The sequence below is a fragment of the Neolamprologus multifasciatus genome, chromosome 20, assembly GCF_963576455.1.
Source record: "Neolamprologus multifasciatus chromosome 20, fNeoMul1.2, whole genome shotgun sequence".
Taxonomy (NCBI): domain Eukaryota; kingdom Metazoa; phylum Chordata; class Actinopteri; order Cichliformes; family Cichlidae; genus Neolamprologus; species Neolamprologus multifasciatus.
The window spans coordinates 27,337,984-27,355,793 of NC_140458.1; the positions used below are offsets into that span (position 1 = coordinate 27,337,984).

Genomic DNA, 17,810 nt, shown 5'->3' on the forward strand with positions numbered 1-17,810 from the left:
CCTTTTTAATTTCTCTTTGCTATTTGGGCTGATTGGGACCTAATGAATGTAAAAACAAAGAATTACCTGATTTTTGTTTCTGAAAAAAATGAGATCCATATATGAGGACATTTGTTTTAAATTTCGATAGAACAGTGGCAGTATATTGTCCTCGTAAGTGGATTTCAGGCCCTTGTAGAGCAAAATTTAGTATTTTGGTCTATATAACCCAAAATGTGATCCTAGGAGGTAATGATGCTGTGTATTGAAGTTCTAGGATATTGCCCTATTAGCAAATTGTCAGTTGTTGTTTGTATGTGTCTTCCCTCAGTTTACTATACCTAGCAAGATTTTCTGTGTTAGGCAAGTGACAAAGCTATCATGTAGTTAGGCAGACTGAAAAAGCTTTATAATTGTACTGATATTGACGTAAGTATGTTCATACCACTGACTAACAAAGGTATAGTTGGCAACTTGTTTTCATGTTAAAAAGTATAATATTTGTCGTCTTCTGAAAAAAAAGTTTATACTTTGCAGGTTTCGCCTCAAGTACTTTATTGGAACTAGCCTGCCATACCACCTCAGAAGGTGTAATCAAAGAGCTACACTTTATAATAATAATAATAATAATGGATTGGATTTATATAGCGCTTTTCAAGGCACCCAAAGCCCTTTACAATGCCACTATTCATTCACACACTGGTGGAGGCAAGCTACGGTTGTAGCCACAGCTGCCCTGGGGCAGACTGACAGAAGCGAGGCTGCCACATCGCGCCATCGGCCCCTCTGGCCAACACCAGTAGGCGGTATGGTAAAGTGTCTTGCCCAAAGACACAACGACCAGGAGGATCAAACTGGCGACCTTCCGGTTACAGATGCGTTTCCCAACCCCCTGAGCCATGGAAAGTTAATAATAATATAATATTTAGTATAACTAAGTTAAACTGTATGATGCAGTGTGATCACGGGAGGAAAAAGATAGACTAATTGCATGAATTCTAATGTTCAGGTTTTAAAGTAAAATGGAAAAGTAAATGGAAATATTACCCATGTTACCTAAGTAACCTATTTCTTTCCAAGGTTTCAAACGGCTGTTTAACAAGAGACTATATAACTTACATCAACCAATGGAATTCTTTCTTATTCCAGAGCAGGTTTCTGATCTTTGTTTACTTAAACTGCAATAGATCAAGAATTACAGACAAAGTTCTACGATATTTGGTCTATACAACCCAAAATATGATGTCCACATATTAAGACCATCTGCAGTGGTTGGTTTACAGACAAACCAACTCTTGTTGGTTTGTCTGTAAAGTGAGGGCTTAGCTGCTGAAGGAAAGCTGTCAATTTTTTGTGTTTGTTTTTATCCCTTTTCTTTTAAGACTTCTGTTTACTGCAACATTAAAAGCCAAATTTGACTGTTTTTTCGGTCTAATTTTCAGAACATCTGGAAAGGTAACAACCCGCAACACATTAGCAAATAATCTTTATGGATTCAGATGTGAACCAACACAGCAAGGCTTTTTAGCATATTTCCCCAGGTGTACTTTTTTCAAGGAATGACTAACTCACATAAATGAGCTGCAAATACATGTTGTGTGGGTGTTTCACTATCCCCCATCTATATTCATAAGAGCTGCAACACTCGGGGTTTATCCTTTTAATGTGCTAAACTGACAACTCCAGTACACACCGCACAGCACACACAAAACATCAAATGAGCAGGAGTTCATCTGGTTCATTCCTAGATGCTATTTATCCATTTTAAAACAAAAAAAGCCACCTGTAATTTTGCTGCAGGCATATCGGAAACACAGATGGCGATGACTGTAATATATTGGGTGTGCTGGGAGTGCTGTTAATTTCCAGCTTGTTCTGACTACTCCTCCTGCCACCAGAGGGCAGACATGTGTTGTAATTGTGGAGTGATTTGAAATTTAAAAAGCCATTATTTCTTGAGCTCCCATTTGTTTTTTCTGGCAGCTACGATACCATACATGGTGACAGATGTCTGTCAAGAACAGATTTAGCAAGTGCAGTTCAACAGCCATATTCGTCTTTCACGTGCCGCAGTCACAGCTATCTGCTAAGCAGAGAGCAGGTTGGCTAGGTATGTGGATTGATGAGGAAGGCAGAGAAATCTACAAGAGTCTGAACTGGGCGGACAGGAAGAAAGAGGACCCCACTAAAATACTGTATAGGTTTGCCAGCTATATAAAACCAAGCGAAACTAAGCTAATTGCTTGTCATTGCTTCAACAGGCAAGGCCAAGTGAAAGTTTTGACCGCTTTGAATAGGATTAGGGTTGCTTTTAATGGACTGTGAGTATAATGACTCAGATGACAGGGTAGTCGACGCCAAAATTGTGGGACTTAGTGGAAAAAGAGTGTAACAAAGACTACTTGATAGAGGTGAGGATCTGACACTTCCTATAGCCATAGAGATTCCCCAGGAGTATGAATTGTCTCAGAGACAAATGCCAGCGCAAAAGGAGTTGTACATCCTGTGTCAGACAGCCTGCAGCACTGAAAGAGAAAATTGTGCAGAAACTACATGAGATGGAAAGAAGCCACATTGCTAAGTTGAACAACCCATGAAATGGGTCAGCTCCATGGTAGCAGTCACCTGAGGAGGCAAAGTAAGGATTTGTTTTGATCCTAGTATTCAGAGTAAAGTCCTCAAAAGAGAGCATTACCCCATTCATGCTATTGAGGAGGTTGTATCTGTCGTGCCAGGTGCACAAATATTCTCAGTCCTGGATGCAAACTCTCTCAATTTCTGTAGCTAGAACTGGATGAAGAGTCTGCATTCCTCACAACCTTCAACACTCCTGTTGACAGGTACCGATAGCTCAGACTGCTGTTTTATTCGCAAGACTCAAGTGCCATACGTTGGACACTTACTCATTGCAGATGGTCTTAAGCCAGACAAAGGCTTAAGGCTAAAGTTGAGGTATTATTTGCACGGCTCCCCCCTCTGATAAAAAAGGTCTAAGGTGTTTTCTGGGGTTTGTCACATATTTCACCAAGGTTAAGGGAGTGAGGAAGATCCATCCCTGTGACATTTACTGAAAAGCAACATGGAGTTTGCTTGGCAGCCAAAACATCAGAAAGACTCTGACAACTTGAGGAGATAATTTAACCATTTAAATAAGCTGTGTTGGATCAAGATAAGTGAGTTGAGTTGTGATCTCTTATTTTTAGTTAAGAGAAAGCTCTGCAGAGACCAGTGTGGTGTGGTGGTCCGAAAGGATAGTGAGCTTCCCTCCCTCCAGGACATGTACAGGAAGCGGTGCCTGAGGAAAGCGGGGAGGATCATCAAAGACTCCAGTCACCCCAGACTGTTCAGACTACTTCTGTCAGGCAGGAGGTACTGCAGTATCCGGTCCTGAACCAGCAGACTGAGGGACAGCTTTTTCCATCAGGCCATCAGACTGCTGAAAACTGACTACACTTCATAGACACTTCTAGTGTTGGGAAGGTTACTTTTAAAATGTATTTTGTAACGTATTCCGTTACGTTACTCAATGAGAGTAACGTATTCTGGGTTAGGGTTAGCCCAAGCATCATATCGGCTAAGATGAACAGGCACATAAGTCAATACATGAGCGGGGCACAGAAAGGGATTGGCAAGAATACCAGAGGCGCAAAACACCAGCTACTGTAGACAGAACAGTCAGCCGAGACTGCAAGACCAGGCTGTGCACTGCCTGGATTGATTACAAGAAGGCCTATGACTCAGTGCCCCACAGCTGGATACTGGAATGCCTAGAATTGTACAAGATCAACAGGACCCTAAGAGCCTTCATCAGGAACTCAATGGTGATGTGGCGTACAACACTAGAGACCAACTCCAAGCCCATAGCACAAGTCACCATCAAGTGCGGGATCTACCAAAGAGATGCTCTGTCCCCACTGCTGTTCTGCATAGGCCTGAACCCCCTCAGTGAGATCATTAACAAGACTGGCTACGGATACCGACTACGGAACGGAGCAGTTGTCAGCCACCTCCAATACATGGATGACATCAAGCTGTATGCCAAGGGTGAGCGAGACATCAATTCACTGATCCACACTACCAGGATATACAGCAATGACATCGGGATGTCATTCGGGCTGGAGAAGTGTAGCGACAAAGAGAGGGAAGGTAGTCAGAACTGAGGGGATTGAACTACCAGAAGGCAACATTGCAGACATAGAGGACAGTTACAAGTACCTGGGGATCCCGCAGGTGAATGGGAACCATGAAGAGGCAGCTAGGAAAGCTGCAACCACCAAGTACCTGCAGAGGGTCAGGCAAGTCCTGAGGAGTCAGCTGAACGGTAACAACAAGATCCGGGCTATCAACACCTATGCCCTGCCCGTGATCAGGTACCCAGCTGGTATAATAAGTTGGCCAAAGGAGGAGATAGAAGCCACTGACATAAAGACAAGAAAGCATGGAGGGTTTCACCCCAAGTCCAGCACCCTGAGGCTGTACGCAAAGCGGAAGGAAGAGGGCCGGGGACTGGTGAGTGTCAGCACCACAGTTCAAGATGAGACAACGAACATCCAAGAATACACTGGGAAGATGGCCCCCAACTGACCGAGTGCTCAGTGAATACCTCAGGCAGCAGAAACCCAAGAAAGAGGAGGGAGACGAGGAACCATTATGGAAGGACAGGCCCCTGCACAGTATGTACCACCGGCAAATAGAGGAGGTGGCTGATATCCAGAAATCCTACACATATATATCTTGTATGCATATTTAGTAATCTGCATACATTCTTTTTATTGTACATATATTCATTTCTGTGTATTCTTTGTCTGTTTCCCCAGTCATGTCTTTGTTTATTCTCCCTTTGTGTTTGTCAAGTCTGTATGTCTCAGCCTTAATGGTAGCATCCTGTTTTATTTTTGATAATTTCTTGTCCCGCTTGTATTCAGTTTTGCTTCCCTTGTCTGACTAAGTTCACTTGTGCCTTCTCTTGCCCAGCTGTTTTGCATCTTCCTAGTTACCTCGTGTGCGTATTAAAGTCCTCAGTTTCCCTCTGGTCTTCATCATGTCATTGTTGTACTCCTCGATGTTGTGTACTCACTTTATGTTTTCGTTAAGCTTGCTGGTGCTAGCTAATAAAGCTGCACTTTGAGTTTACTTTAGTCTGAGGGTTCCTGCATTTTGGGTATGCTCTCCACCTACCACACAGCACGCCTTGACAATATTTTCTATTATACACACTGGATTATGAATTCAAATGATTTTCTTGTAAATCAGTAAACAGTCAATTTAATTTTCACCATTCAAATTTGTTCTGTTGGAGTTTTATTGGTAACTCATTGAAGTTTTATTGAGTGTTCATAATCAGCCACTTTGCACATACAGTGAGAGAAAGGATTGGGTAAACTGAATCAGGCTAAATTAAATCAAGCTATCAGAACTGAGTGGACTCCTATTGATAAGAGAGTTAGAACAACTAAAAGAAAGTTTGATTAACCTGAAAGGTTAATAAAATTAAGAAATTACGACATATATGTATGTAGACTTACTGGTCATTTAATCTAACTAATTTTAACTGATGCCCAATGCCGGTAAACTATCGTGTCCTAAATGTTATGCAGCTATCTGCCACTAGATGGTGAATCGCTGTTGAGAAACCCCATAAATCTGTGAATCTTGGCCTATCCTTTTGTTACCACTATTAGTACAAGGTCACGGATACAAGCAGCGGAAATGACTTTTCTCTGAAAGGTGGATGGGCTGTTCCTTAGCGATAGGGTGATGAGTTTATTCATTTGGGAGGGGTTCAGCGTAGAGCCGCTACTCTTCCACATCGAAAGGATACGGCTAACACTGTCATCTCCTGGGTAAAGTCTTCAGACCAGGCATGTGTTAGCAGCCACAGGCCACAACATAGACCTGGGTATGCTGGAGCGATTACATCTGTCAGCTGTCCTGGGAAACACTCGACATTTCCCTGGATAAGCTGGGGGAAGTGGCAAGAGGAAAGTTTGGGTTTCCCTGCTGCCACCACGACCTGACTGACAGATAAGCGGAAGAAAATAGCTCGATGTTTTATTGATTTGTTATGGTAAAATGGCCTGTATTTGTATAGCGCTTTACTAGTCCCTAAGGACCCCAAAGCGCTTTACACAACCAGTCATCCACCCATTCACACACACATTCACACACTAATGTGTTATGTTAGATTTTACCTTGTTCAAGTGGTTGTCATGAATTTTCAACAATCTGCATCATTAGTAATGCACAGCAAGTCGCGATTTATTCATCTTCCAGATGTTCTCATATTTTAGAAATACATGAACATATATTACATTTATATTTTTTTATATCATATATATAAGTATTTTTCTTCTTTGCTGTCTGGATCATAACATGTAATGTTGATAATGCACAATGCAAGGTGATGCACAGTTAATCAACATGATTCGTTATCGAAGAATGTCATAAATGGCTTAAAACGCCTTTTTTTTATCCGTTTTTGACATTTTGCATTAAATGGTTTTGACATTTAACTAAATATTTTAGTGTTTCTTAGTTTTAGACTAGTCAATTAGTCTACTTTTTCCCCCTCATTTAGTTGAGTAAGAATTTAGTCGCTTTCCTAGTGTGCAGATGGGAAGGTAATTATTACACTAATGCAAAAGTGCTATACCATTTGAAAAAAAAATACAGCCCGCTGACATGACAATATAATCCACAGTTTGTATATTCAGTGCATGATTCCAAATGACTCATCATTGTGCACAAATGCCAATTAATGGCATGAAAGCCAAGTTTCATAAATGCCACCTTCTTGAATTAGATACATCGATCATAATCTCTCTCTCATCCTGCTCTTTGGCTGGATAATTGATGTCTCTCTCCTGGTTTGGTGTTCTCAGTGTGAGATCAGATATGCAACTTGGAGTTCTCTATAAGACGACTCGCTCAGTTAAAGTACTTTTCTGCATTTTTTTGAATAAAACAATTTGGTTAAGCCTCAACATACAGATGTAAAGAATTAAAACTTTGAGCGAGAAAATGTCTTATGCCTTTTTGTGCCATTTATTTTTCCCGTCTTCTCCTTTTCTTATTAAAATATAATTAATCATAAAATATAAAAAACACACCTTTATCAATTGTATTCTAGCTGTCATGTGGTATTTTCTGTTTGTAAATACCCATAATAAAACATAGCTGATTCCTAATATAGCTAAAATAATCTCTTTCCTTGCCTGGCTGCATCTGTTTAATGTTAAATTATGCAAATCAAATCAGAACATAGCACAGCAGATATGGAGCATAGCCCTGCTTGTCAGATTACTAGGGTACATGGTACAATGATTAGAAGTGATATTAGTGGATAATGTTTAGATTAGGTATTAATCTATATCTGCAGACATAACATGGCTGGATCCCTTCACACACAGAAGTAAAGGAAGAGTTTTTTTTGTATGAGTCTAGATATCTCAGTGGAAGCAGAAAACCTTCAGTGTGTATTTTTTTCCTAAAAGGGTGGGAAAGAAATGTGTGGATTTCAATATAATAAACCCTAAAAAATATTTAAGGAGTGACAGACAGTCGTCAGTGTTTGCTTTGTGCATTATTGGATGTTATGGAGCATATTTGTTTAATTATGGCATTTAAATGTTTTATTTTTTTATGCTTATGCTTACTAATCTCATGCTGTCGTTAGTAAATAAGTCATATTAATATTATAATTTGCTTTGCATTAATAAGGTTTGCAGGACAGAACTGTGGGACCATTGACTTGCAGGGACATTGAAAACAGTGAGAATGTTAACAGGAGAAGAGAAGAGAGCTGATCCATAATCCATACAAACCCAAACAACAGCAAGACCAGAGAATTAATCGGTATAAGATGGAGGGTTTGTGACTCAAATGCAGCAAACAGATGCAACATGTTTTCCCCCCATCTCTACCATTCTACAGATATGTGAATGAAAGATAATAAAGGGCTTCTTCACCTAAGTATATTGAGTTTTATGCTGTTGAGTTATATTTTCTCTACAGGAAATCTCTGTTGGTTCCTTCAACTGATTAACATCACAATTTATTGCACAGGCTTAATGCACAAATTATGTGTGTGTGTGTGTGTGTGTGTGTGTGTGTGTGTGTGTGTGTGTGTGTGTGTGTGTGTGTGTGTGTGTGTGTGTGCGCGCGCACGTGTGTGTGCGTTTTCCATAAAGGGCTGTTTCAGGTTAAAGTTAGGGTGAGTGCCAACATCAGTGAGTGTCTACAGACATTATGCGTGTGTCTGTCTATGTAGTGTTGTTGTATGTGTGAAGCTATGTGAGTCTATACATGTGTATTTTGTGTTTTTTAATATATAACAAGTCTGTGGCTTATCAATCTCTGCCTTCCCCCACTTCATTAGCACAATCCACTGTTATCAACATGTACTACTCACTCTCTCTTTCCTTCACATACATACACTGGACCGCAAGTAGAGGATCTGCAAATCTGATCTAAGTTTCGTACAAAGAATGATCACATACGAGCCTGACAGAAGTTGCTATCCTACAAATAGAGTAGGAGAGCTCAAAAAACACACAACAGCGGTAAAACCTTGACAGGCTATGCTGATAATTACTTAACATTAACACTGTATCGTTCACAGGAAGCTGACACCCTGCATATAAGCTCTAAAATCATCTTTGTTCTGACTATGTATTATGCAACCACCAGCTCCAGGCTAACACATTTTAAAGGATATGTTTTGTGACGTAAAAGTATGACGACACAGCAAGTGTTAGTGATAGTGAACAGGATTCCACATTTACTAAGCTGTATTAGTTTCCTTTTTTTTAAACAGAAAGAAGACTTTACTTGCCAGCACAATCTGCGAGTGTTCTAACCCTGAATATAATTAGCCATTTACTATGCTAATTTGTTAGCATGGAGCAATGGGGCTGAATGATGTACTAGTAGGGTTGCCAACCGTCCCTTAAAAAACGGAATCGTCCCGTATTTAGAAACAAAAGTACACGTCCCGTATTGAGCTAATAAGGGACGCACTTTGTCCCGTAATACAGTGAGAATCAAAAGTAGTCTATAAGTTTTAATGTAATTAACGCTTTGTTTGAAAACATAATTCCCAGCCCCGCCCCTGCTTTGTGACCAATGAGCTGACAGCACACTTATGACAATTCGAGTATGACAATTCAGATTACCGCTCATCTCATTGGTTGAGGAAAGGTCGCTTGCGGAGAAAATACCGGAAGACAACAGATGACCACAACAAAAAGCATGGCCAACAGGGAAACAAACGCCGACACTGCGGTGCAAGTCTCAGACGACAGTACACCTGAAGCTGGGCAAACACTGCGATTTTCAAACTGCACGATTGGCTCGCATGGGTTATAAGTTCGTAGGTCACGATGCAGGTCTCACACTATACCGCCCGATGCTCTGATGCGACCTGAGTCACACTGTGCCTCCATAAAATGAAGGTTATAACAGAAAATCTGTCGCTCGCTCTCCCTCTTTGTCTTTCACTCACACAGACACGCACCACCATCAACTTTGCTAAATTACTAATGACAAACATGATCAGGCAGCTGTGATTGAGCAGCAATGTAAATCCAACTATTTTCACGGTTGTTGTGGTCGTGATAATTTGGTGATGCCACATCGAAAAGGCTCGGATGAGCTTTCCAAAGTTCTACAAGTTGTGCCTCCATCGCTTGAGTCCAGATCACACGCTGCACAGCCGTGCTGCTCCGTCTTTTTCACCGACGTTTACGTGTTTGCGCGTGAGCAGTGTGAGCGGCTGCGGTGACACCCTCACGAGCGATTGATGATCGGGAGCTGGTCGTGAGGTGTTAATCGTTACCCTTCTCGTTACCCCACGTATACTACACGATGCACGATGAAGGCCAAAATCGGGCCGATCACCAAATTGGTCGCACGACTCAAAAATCGGCTCAAAATGGGCCAAAAATCGCACAGTGTGAGCCAGGCATTAGACCAGCAATGTTTGTTCCTCTCAGAGAAAGAAAAAAAGGCTGCAAAAGTGCAGGGAAGAATGGGAAAAGGAAAACACCTGGCTGGAAAAGTGCACGATAACATCTATAAAGCGCACTGCACTGTGTGCCGGCGCACTTTTTCCATAGGCGTGCTTCTAATGGTGGGCACATGAAGAACATGAGGGGCGTGAAAGCTCGGGGAACCCTTAACCAATTTTTGTCTACCAGGCCACGGCAGAACCAGATATGGTAAACACTGGTTTGTTTGTTTTTAAACCCTCTGGTTAAGGTTAAAATGGGCATGTGCAGTGAATATCAGCGCTATGTGGCCAGAAGTGTGATAATATAATTTATTTTGTGTAATAAACAACTGCAAGGATAGATGATTACAACAAATAGATGAGTAATACATAAAAGTAATACATAGATGAATAATGATGATGAGTTATGACGCGTAATCATGGGAACAAGTGGGTTTACAAACGGGAGCAAAAGCTGAAATAATGCCTCTGCTGAAGCCAATTGCACTAAATGCACTAAATGTGCACTGTTACAAGAATATTTTTCTTTCTATTGTTTTCTATTAATTTATATAATTTTAAGTTAAGCAGGACAGAGTTCTTTTAAAGAAAGATTTACTTTTATTATCAAAAGTTAAGCATGACAGGCTTCTGTTTAAGAAAGAGACCTGTTTTATTGTGTTAATGTTGTCATTTTGAGCTAAAAATAAATGGCTAAATGATTTTTGTTTCCCATGTGTTGATATCACAAAGAATACGCATCTACTTAAATCAAATTCAAGTCAAATGGTTAAAAAAAATAATTTCACACACAAAAAAAGAGCTAAAAAATTCACCACACTGGGAAGGGTGAAGACAACTGGGTCGCCCGGCCCTGGCCACGAGGTGTCCCTTATTTATTTTTCAGGGAGTTGGCAACCCTATGTACTAGGTACATACTTCTGGTTCCAGTGTGCCAAAGCAAATGAAAAATGAGTCACAACAACACAAACACAGTTGTTTGTTTAATTCAGCGGCGTGTTTGTTGTGGTGTCTGTGAATGAGAAGCGCCTGTATCTGACAACAGTGGGAATCAATGAGTGTCGGCATGGCTAATATATCAGAGAGAGCCTTATGCTTTTGAATCTAGTGAGGTTGTGCTCTCTGTCTAAAGTCTTTCTGCTCAGAGATGTTGATATTTGATATTAGTCATCAGATGCTGACAAGAGGCTGATAGTTTGACCCCATCACCAAAGGCGAGCGTCAACCTCTCAATCAAAACGAGACTCTTAACCTTTTTCCTCCTCCTCATCCCTACATACACCTCTGAACATCGCACTAATCCATCCTTTCAACTTGTCTTTTGACTGCAAAATACAAGACTCCTTGGCCTTCTGTCTTCACATCACGCCTACGTTGAGTCTCATTTGTGACCCATGTGTCATGTCTTAGCACACTAATGGAGATTCTGGCACCAAGGAAGTGCTGTCACTTGATGAATCTACATATGCACAATCTATCACAAATAAAGTTCTTCATGCAGCTTTTGTACTGCTTACTCAAACTGCTCACTGTTTTTATATAATTGACATGTATTTTTTAGAAAATATAACTTTATTCTTTCACACTTCCGGGTCCAACACTGCCCTCACCTTAAGCCATTTCTCGCATTTCTTTGATCACTGCATTTCCTCCCTTCTTTCGGTCACTCACATCAGTTCAATCTGATCCAATTCAAATGTGTTTTATTGGTCAAAAAAGAAGTGCCTCTTCAAGCAAAAACGTCTCTCACTCCCTCTCCCTATCTGTACTTCTTTTCATTCACTGACTCAACAGGCCAGAAAAAACATCTGAAACCATCTCTCTGTTCAATCCATTCTTCAACATTCAGAGTTTAACTGCGTGGTCCCCTTTTTTCTGTTATTTCTAAACATTTAAAACTGAAGGATTGCCTTCTGTCCACCAATAGTATTAATTTGATAATTACCTAAACACTTAGTAATGAGCCTGATCATATTATTTATTCTATTGATGCATATATAGTGATATCTTAAAGCAAACAAATGGTCATGCAAGCACCTCTTGACTGTTAAATCTGACCTACCTCAGTGAGGTGGGGGTTGGGGTTGAATCCACACTGGTTGCAGACAGTGGCCTTGCACTGGGTGCAGGTGTTGTAGTTGGGTACAGCCGGTGGGTTAGACAGCTCTGTGGTGGTGCACACTGGGCACAGCTTGCTGCTCGGCATGGGTGCTATCTGTGGCACTGAGTATGGTGAGGTGGGTGTCACACCACGGTCAGGAGACAAAGAAGGAGACCGACCTGTCCTGGAGCCGCCGGAACCACTGAAGTCAACTTGGAGGTTTCGACGAGAGGCATGTTGACCGGGACTTTGACCTCCATGACCCCCCATGCTAGACCCAGCTGGACCATGACCCATCCCTTGACCAGACCCTGGACCCTGCCCCATCCCAGAGGCCTGGCTGGACTGCATATGTCTAGGAGAGGTAGGAGCTTCGTGAGTGGCCAGGCGGTAAGGCTCACCAGCTCTTGACCCCATTCCTCCACTGCTCATTCCTCCTCCCATTCCCCCCATTCCTCCTCCCATTCCCCCCATCCCTCCTCCACCTAATCCTCCCATCCCTCCCATCCCTCCTCCCATTCCCCCCATCCCGCCTCCACCTATTCCTCCCATAACTCCTCCCATTCCTCCCATTCCCCCCATCCCGCCTCCTCCCATTCCTCCCATCCCACCTCCTCCCATTCCACCCATCCCACCTCCTCCCATTCCTCCTCCTCCCATTCCTCCCATCCCACCTCCTCCCATTCCACCCATCCCTCCTCCTCCCATTCCACCCATCCCTCCTCCTCCCATTCCTCCTCCTCCATGGCCTCCTTGTTGCATGCCAGGCTTGGGACTACCCATTGAACCCATTGGACCCCTAGAAGAGACAAAGCAAAGGAAAAAAAGTCAAAATCAGACGTTTCTGTTAAAATCTCTAAAACAGAAATTCATTCAATCTTCCCAAAAAGTGACAGCACACTGGCACTGCAGGTTAACTGATATTTAAGGAATTTGGATCAGGATATTGTTTCTTACACTCACCATAACCAAAATTATACTAAGGCACAAGTGTCATAAACAAAAAAACAGTGGGCTCTCTGGAAGGCAGTGTTCCAGCAGTAAACATTGTTGCAAATGTTTTCATACGTAGCTTACATTGTCTACATTAATCTAGGTTCTTATGCAGAATTACATTTATTTGTGAGTAACAGTCGAGATTACATTAAAATATGCCCAGTTAACACATCTACTGTATGGCAGTCCTTCCAGGATGCTTGTTTTATCTGTATATAGGATAATAAGTTCGTGGCTGATTATTGCTGGGACTAAATCACTCTGTACTGAAACACCAAAGCATTGCCATTTATTTGTTTCTATGTCTTGCATATAGGTCAGACAAAGGCTAAAAACTTTTTGTCTACAAAGGCAACACTGTATGTATTGTTGTAATAAGTAAGAAAAAAATAATGATTATTGCTTTGGTCTGAATTTACTTTGATTTTCTCTTGTCTAAACAGGGTCAAAAGTAAACATGCAGGCTTAAATATAAAGATGCATTCACTTAAAGCTTTTAATTAGTCAGGCTGAAGACTCTATTTTTAACTTGGAAAGGCCAAGGCCTATTAACTTCTCATTAGTGACCACAGTTGACTACAGCTGGTATTTTCTCTTTGCAGGCATAAAAAGGAATTGTTTAACAGCACTCGGTGAACTGACTGCCACTCAGAACAATTGAAAAGTCAAACAAACTCAGTGAAGATCTAAGAATGAGAGTTGTAGATTTACTCAAGTTTCAAATGTCTCTTGGAGCCATTTCTAAACAACTGCAGCTTCCAGGATCGTCAGTTCAAACAATTGTCCATAACTACATGTTATTTGGATGTCATCGCTTTGCCAAAATCTGGAAGGACACCCAAACTCTCACCCTCAGATGAGAGGAAATTGGTTAGGATGTTCAGGGACAACCTGGGAACAACTACTCCTCAAGCCTGCCGTGATTTGTTGGTGTTACTGGTGCTGTAACACCAGCGCGACTGTCCACAGTGAGTTTTACATCACCATGGACTCATAGCATGCTAAACAAGAAAAAAAGCCCTGCTCCAAAATTGACCCCTTCAAGCTTGACTGAAATTTGCAGCTACCCACATTGACAAGTCAAAAGCCCTTTCGGAGAAAAGTTTTATGGTCTTATGAGACAAAGCTTGAGCTGTTTGGCCACAGTGAGAATAGATGTGTTTAGAAGAATAAAGTTCAGGTTTCTAAACTTAAGAACGCTGTAGCAACTGTCAAGCATGGTAGTGGTAGTGCTCTGGGGCTGTTTTGCTGCCAGAGGTACTGCTACATTGTACAAAGTGGATGGAATAATGAATGAACAAGGACTATCTCCAAATTTTTCAACTTCACCTCAAATAAACAGTCAAATAAATAAACTTAGGCCATGGTTTGGAGTTTAGACAGGACAATGATCCCAAACAGACATCAAAACTGGTTCATGGAATCGATAAAGCAGGCTAACATTAAGCTTCTGCAATAGCCTGCCTGAAGTTATAACCTCAATCCTACTGAAAAATTGCAGACTACATTTACAAGTCTGATCCATGCCAGAAAACAAACCAACCATTTTAATGAAGTCAAATATCCAGTCAGCACTATACCAGTAGGAGTAACTTGCCAATGGACATTTTACCAAGTCTTAGTTGTACTTTGCATGTATATATATATATATATATATATATATATATATATATATATATATATATATATATATATATATATATATATATATACATACAGGATTATATATATATATAATCCTGTATGTATGACATTCCCCACAATGAGTACATGTTAATTTCTGACCACAACTTTAAGTTTCATGGTTCATTCCAATATATTTTCTGCAGCTGTGGAAAAGAAAATGAAATAAGCAGCGCTGGGATAGCAAACACAGTTAATTTTTTTTTTAATTTAAAGTACTATTAAATGAGTGGATGCTACAGGAGAATTAAGCCTATAAATTGTCACTGCATTCTACCAGAATCAATTATCTCTTCACTGCCAGAGAAACAATGGCAGGAGCAACTTTAAAAACCAGCAAAAGAATTATATATTCATTCACTGGACTCTGAACATCCACAGGCATAAACAAATTAACAGATCAGAGCTGGCTGTAGCTAGCCAGCACACACACACACACACACACACACACACACACACACACACACACACACACACACACACACACACACACACACACACACACACACACACACACACACATCATGATTCCTGAGTGAATATTTGAAGTGAGTCTTACTGACATGTACAGCATTAAGCATTCAAAGAAAAGAAATATTTCTGACTTTTGTATATTTAGTGGTGAAGCATTAAAACATTTTTGCATGTGAGTCTCAATCCATCTATCCATCCATCTTCTCGAGGTTTTGGGGGTGGGAGGGGTCAGTGGCAGCTATCTATAGCCTATCCGAGGTAAGATGCAGTACACCTTAAACAGGTGGCCAGTCTATCTCAGAGACAACACAGAGATTCAAACAATCGTTCACGCTCACAGTAAACCCTGTGGGTAATTTTGAATGACCAACCTCACTAACATGCATCAGACTGTAGGATGAAGCCAGAGTACTTGGAGAGAAGGTGCACAGGCAAGGGGATTTTAACCCAGGGCCTTCTTGGTATGAGGTGACAGAGTTAACCATTCCAGATATAAATTATTTTTCTTTAATTCAGCTAATTTTAAGCACATTAACAAATTAAGACAAGTGAATCAACACGTAATGGATTGCTAAAACACTGACTTTGTGTTCATTTCTTAATTCAAAACCCCAAAGAGTTGCTGCTCTAACTAGCCTCCAGTGTGTACACTAGTGTACAGTATGAAGCGTTCACACAAATGCACCCCACAACGAACACAATGCATGTGCAAAGAATTATGTTTTATTCTGTTTATTCTTTTTTATTGCATGTGCTGTTATTAACTGAACGGGTTTTGTTCAAATGGAAAATGTTGATTTACTCTGAGCTTCAGCATCACAGTGGAGACTGACAAATGTTTCCATCTATTTCTCCTATCATTGAAAAGTTTTCTTCTTGTGGATACTCCGTCTGTGAAGAAATATCTGTCTTCCTCTATTTTTTCTCCAGTTTTCTATCTGTGCTTATTTTCTATCATTGACCTTTGCAATTTGTAAAAAAATTCGCTTGTTCCTGCTTTTTTTGCTGACTGTCTAACATTTTGTTGCCTGTCTGTCTCTACCCATATCCTCGCTCCTCTGTTGTTTTGTTTTTCTGCTCTCTTTTTTTGTCTTTTGTTGATTCTCTTCTTTTTTCTCTCGCGACATTTTCATTTCTGCTCTTGAAAGGGAGGTGGCCCTTAAGCGACCCTGTTTGTCTTTCCTACACAAAGTCTGTCGGTCAAAGAATAAACCTTTTCTATTCTGAAGTGGAGATGAAAAAACAAACAGATTTACCAGAAAAACAGAGACACTGAGTGTCAGTGTGTATTTGTGTGTGTGTTTTATAGAGAAAAGGGTGACTCAACAAAAACCTACAAGTTCATTCACCAAGCAGAGACTGAACAGCAATGGATTATAGGCCAGCAAACATAAGATTGATTCTGATTGTATTGAGCTATCACTACATGGTCGGTTTTTTAAACCACTCTCTAGTCCCTACTTAAAGCCAGTATATTTACTGCCTGGTATATATCCACAACACTGGCCCCTAAAAAATCCATAATTTAATAATGGTACGGTGTATACAGTACAAGCTGTTTTAAAATGTCTTCCATAATAAAAAAAAAACAACAACATTTCAGGGACATGAGACTTAGCACTGAGTGGCATGGCAGCTATCAGTAATGCTCCAAAAGGATAAAAAAAGAGAAGTCATTAAAGTAGTCATTTTCCACACCTTCCTGTACTCCTTTCTTCTAGCTAGCTATTTGCACCAGTAAGCTGGTGTATTTACAGTCCTCCTGTGAAAAACTAAGTACACCCCATGATTGAGTAGCTTATAGAACCACCTTTAGCAGCACTAACTGTTTCCTGTATAACTTTATCAGTCTGTGGAGGGATTTTGGCCCTTGCTTCAGTTAATTGAGATTTGCAGTTATCTGTTGATGCACAGCTCTCTTGAGGTTCCACCACTGCATTTCAATCAGACTGAGGTCTTTGACTGGTTAAAAGCGACTCTTTGATTCTTTTCTTTCTCAGCCACTCTGTTGTAGATTCGCTGCTACGCCTGGGATCATTGTCCTGAACCATGATCCAGTTTCAACCAAGCTTCAGCTTAGCTGGCCTCATATTTGACACTAGATTTCCAATCCTGGGTAAACTGTGACAAAACGCCAGCACACACCAGAATACCTATCGGAACTTCTGCTTTTATACAGGTGATCACACTTGCTGATGATTAAGTCAGATGCACTGGATTAGCATCACTTTGCTGATAATTCCAGTGAAAGCAATAAGGGTGTACTTAGTTTTCCTTTTCCATGTGGCTGTATATCTTTGATGCTTAATATTTTTCTGCCTTTTCACACTTTATCTTCCATAAGCAGAGCAATTTATTTAAATACATTTTTAAAAGACGGAAAATTAGATGAATTGTTTTTGTATCCTTAAAAATCACTATTTGAAAACAGTTTTTCATGTATACTGCAGAACTAATAGTAAAAAACCCAGAAATGTAAAGGTTAAGGAAAATGTTGTTTTCAAGAAGACAGCATCATGAATTGCTTTGAGTGTGGTCGACATAGGTGACAGTCCAAATAATAGGAAC

General features: G+C 40.6%; 1 protein-coding gene across 6 annotated transcripts in view; it reads right to left on the reverse strand.

The window, feature by feature from the left end:
* The window catches only part of bsna (bassoon presynaptic cytomatrix protein a), a 127,534-nt gene extending 114,857 nt beyond the window's left edge, over positions 1 to 12,677 (reverse strand). For all 6 annotated transcript variants that reach the window (XM_085144847.1, XM_085144850.1, XM_085144846.1 and 3 more), the window contains exon 1: positions 12,051 to 12,677. In XM_085144847.1, the coding sequence (XP_085000973.1) occupies positions 12,051 to 12,671 (621 nt within the window). In that variant the 5' untranslated portion in view covers positions 12,672 to 12,677. The remainder of the gene's footprint in view (positions 1 to 12,050) is intronic.
* Between the last annotated feature and the right edge of the window lie 5,133 nt (positions 12,678 to 17,810).